The sequence below is a fragment of the Myotis davidii genome, unplaced genomic scaffold (genome assembly GCF_000327345.1).
Source record: "Myotis davidii unplaced genomic scaffold, ASM32734v1 scaffold149, whole genome shotgun sequence".
Lineage (NCBI taxonomy): Eukaryota > Metazoa > Chordata > Mammalia > Chiroptera > Vespertilionidae > Myotis > Myotis davidii.
Genome location: NW_006352194.1, coordinates 5,109,998 through 5,112,474, shown reverse-complemented (window position 1 = coordinate 5,112,474; position 2,477 = coordinate 5,109,998). Strand labels below are relative to the sequence as shown.

The 2,477-nt window shown below is 59.1% G+C and overlaps 1 protein-coding gene across 1 annotated transcript in view; it reads right to left on the bottom strand.

The window, feature by feature from the left end:
• Positions 1-2,477, bottom strand: part of HSPG2 (heparan sulfate proteoglycan 2) — a 110,871-nt gene that overhangs the window by 36,808 nt on the left and 71,586 nt on the right. The window contains 4 exon segments of the mRNA XM_006777662.2: positions 542-802; positions 961-1,140; positions 1,381-1,576; positions 2,073-2,291. Coding sequence (XP_006777725.2) covers positions 542-802; positions 961-1,140; positions 1,381-1,576; positions 2,073-2,291 — 856 coding nt within the window.

Genomic DNA, 2,477 nt, shown 5'->3' with positions numbered 1-2,477 from the left:
GTAGACCAATGGGCTACATGCTTTTCCACTTCTAGAATGTGGGGCCCAACAGCACTTGTTGGTCTGATGTAACTGATGGAGGAGACCATGGAGAATGGATTCTTTGGAGATCCACAGGAACCCTGGGCACGCCAGGGGCACGCGCTGCCCTGTCACACATGCATGGTCAGCAACGCCAGCATTTACGGAGCCTGTTCTGGGTCCTGTGGTGGACAAGCCCGGGGCTGCTGAAATGACGGAGCCCAGGCCCTACCCTGAGCGTCCCGTCTGGTAGGTGACGTCCGGAGGACTTAGGTAGACAGCCCTCGGCCATGCGAGGTCAATGGCAGTGGAGGGACGCAGCCATGACAGCCGGAGGTGCGGAGAACTCAGTGATGGGGTCTTCAAGCTTTGGAGAACAGGGGGAAGGAGGGGTTTCCAAGTAGGGTAATGGAGGGAGGTCCTGTATCCTAAGCGGGGGTCCCAGGTGCCAGCTGCTGGGTAAGGAAAGGGCCTGGAGGAAAGCTGACCCATTCTGCCCAGCCTGAGCTAGGTCGCTCACCTTGAACGTGTACCAGGGTGAAGGCCTCCGCCGAGCCCACCCTGTTGGTGACCTGACAGCGGTAGCGGCCTGAGTCCTCGGGAGCCACAGACTCAAAGTGTAGCATCTCGTTCCTGGCCGTCGCCCTCCCGGGGAGGCTACCACCCACGCGGCTCCACTGGAAGGTGAGTGGGGGCGTCCCATGAGCCAGGCACTGGAGCTGCACCGCCTCCCCTGCCCTCACCGAAGTGTGCTCCGGGTCTGTGGTGGCGTACGGTGGGCCTGGGGAAAGGGGACACAGAGGTGAGGAGAGGGGAAGAGCAGAGGTCAGATGGGAGCAGGAGACTTGCCAAAGAACCAAGGACACTGAATGGTGAGCCCCAAGGACTGGGGATAAGGGAACCAAAGGTCCCAGGAGGGAATGTGGGCTTTAGGCTTACTCTCCACATGCAGGAGGATGGTGGCCTCCGCATGTCCGGCAGGGCTGGTGGCGTTGCAGATGTACTGGCCCGAGTCCTGCTGGGCTACCCGGGGGATGATCAGTGTGTCACCTTCCAGCTTGTGCTGCCAGGGCAGTGGGGAGCGCAGCTTAGACCAGTGGATGGTGGGCTTCGGGCTGCCTGTGAAGCAGAGTAGAAGGTAGCAGAGGTCACTGGGCTACCTCAGGGTCCAGCTGGGAGTCGGGATGGTGAGGAAAAGACCTGAGTGGTCCTGCCCCTTCACGGGAGGCACTAAGTGGGCACCTCAGCCATCACTAGGAGATGCAGCAGCATGACACCATCTTCAGATTTCTTGTGTCTAAAATTCAAGCCCCAGGCACCACTGCTCTGCCTGCCCCATGTGCCAGCCCCCGTCCACACCTGTGGCTGAGCAGCGCAGGGTGGCCGTGTGTCCGGCTTCCACAGTCAACTCAACTTCTTCAACCTGGACCTGTGGGGCCCCCGGGGTCACGTTGCCCGTGTCCACAATCACCTCCACCCGCTTCTGTGCCGTGCCCAGTGCGTTCTGAGCGAGGCATACATAGGTGCCCGCATCTGATGGTTTAGCTGATGAAATCTGGAAGAAAGCAAGGAGGCTGGTCATGTGGGCACTGAGAGGACCTTGGCATCAGCCCCCACCCTGCTTTGGCTTTACCTCTTTCCTCTACCCTTCCTTTTGTTTTCAGCTTTCCTATTTGACCGGCTGCTTGAGAGCTAACACTCAAGACATCCTATTGGTCTGTCTATCCATTCACCCATTGTACCGGCCACCTATTCATCCATCTACCCACCCATCTACCCACCTCCCCACCCATCCAACCCCTACCCTCTCTTCTTTCCTCCCTTCCTTTCTCCCTCCCTCCCTCCCTCCTTCCTTCCTTCTTTTTTCTTCCCACCCATCTTCCAGTCTACCCACGATCCACCTATCCCATTCCTCCCTTTCTCTCTCTATCCCCCAACTACCCATCCAACGTTCTTCACTCCAAGCATCTGCTCAAGGATGGGCCCTGACTGGGCCTCAGACCCAGAGATAAAACAGCCCGGGCCTCTGGCCAGGGGAAGCCACGCCTCACCTGCAGCATCGTGTGGCTGTCCACGAACCCAAACATCTGCTGCTCCAAGTTGGTGGGGGTGCCGATCCGAGTCCAGCGAGCAGAAGAGCGGGGCTCCCCAGCACTGACACATTCCAGGGTGATGGCCTTCCCCACTTTCACCCGCACAGGGCCCTCGGGGAGCACAGACACCGTAGGCGGCCCTGCCCAGAGAAATAACCGCTGATCCACCTGCAGGCTCTGTTGGTCACACTGTCAACCCCTCCTTCTCAGGAACTACCATGTGGGTACTTGTCTCCCCACTGCACAATGTGGAAACTGAGGTTCAGGGAGGCAGAGTGCCCGAGAAGGAAGCAGTGGCAGAGGCAGGATTTAAACCTGGAGGCTCTGAGCTTGGAATCAGGGCGGAAACAGGAAGGAAGAGCC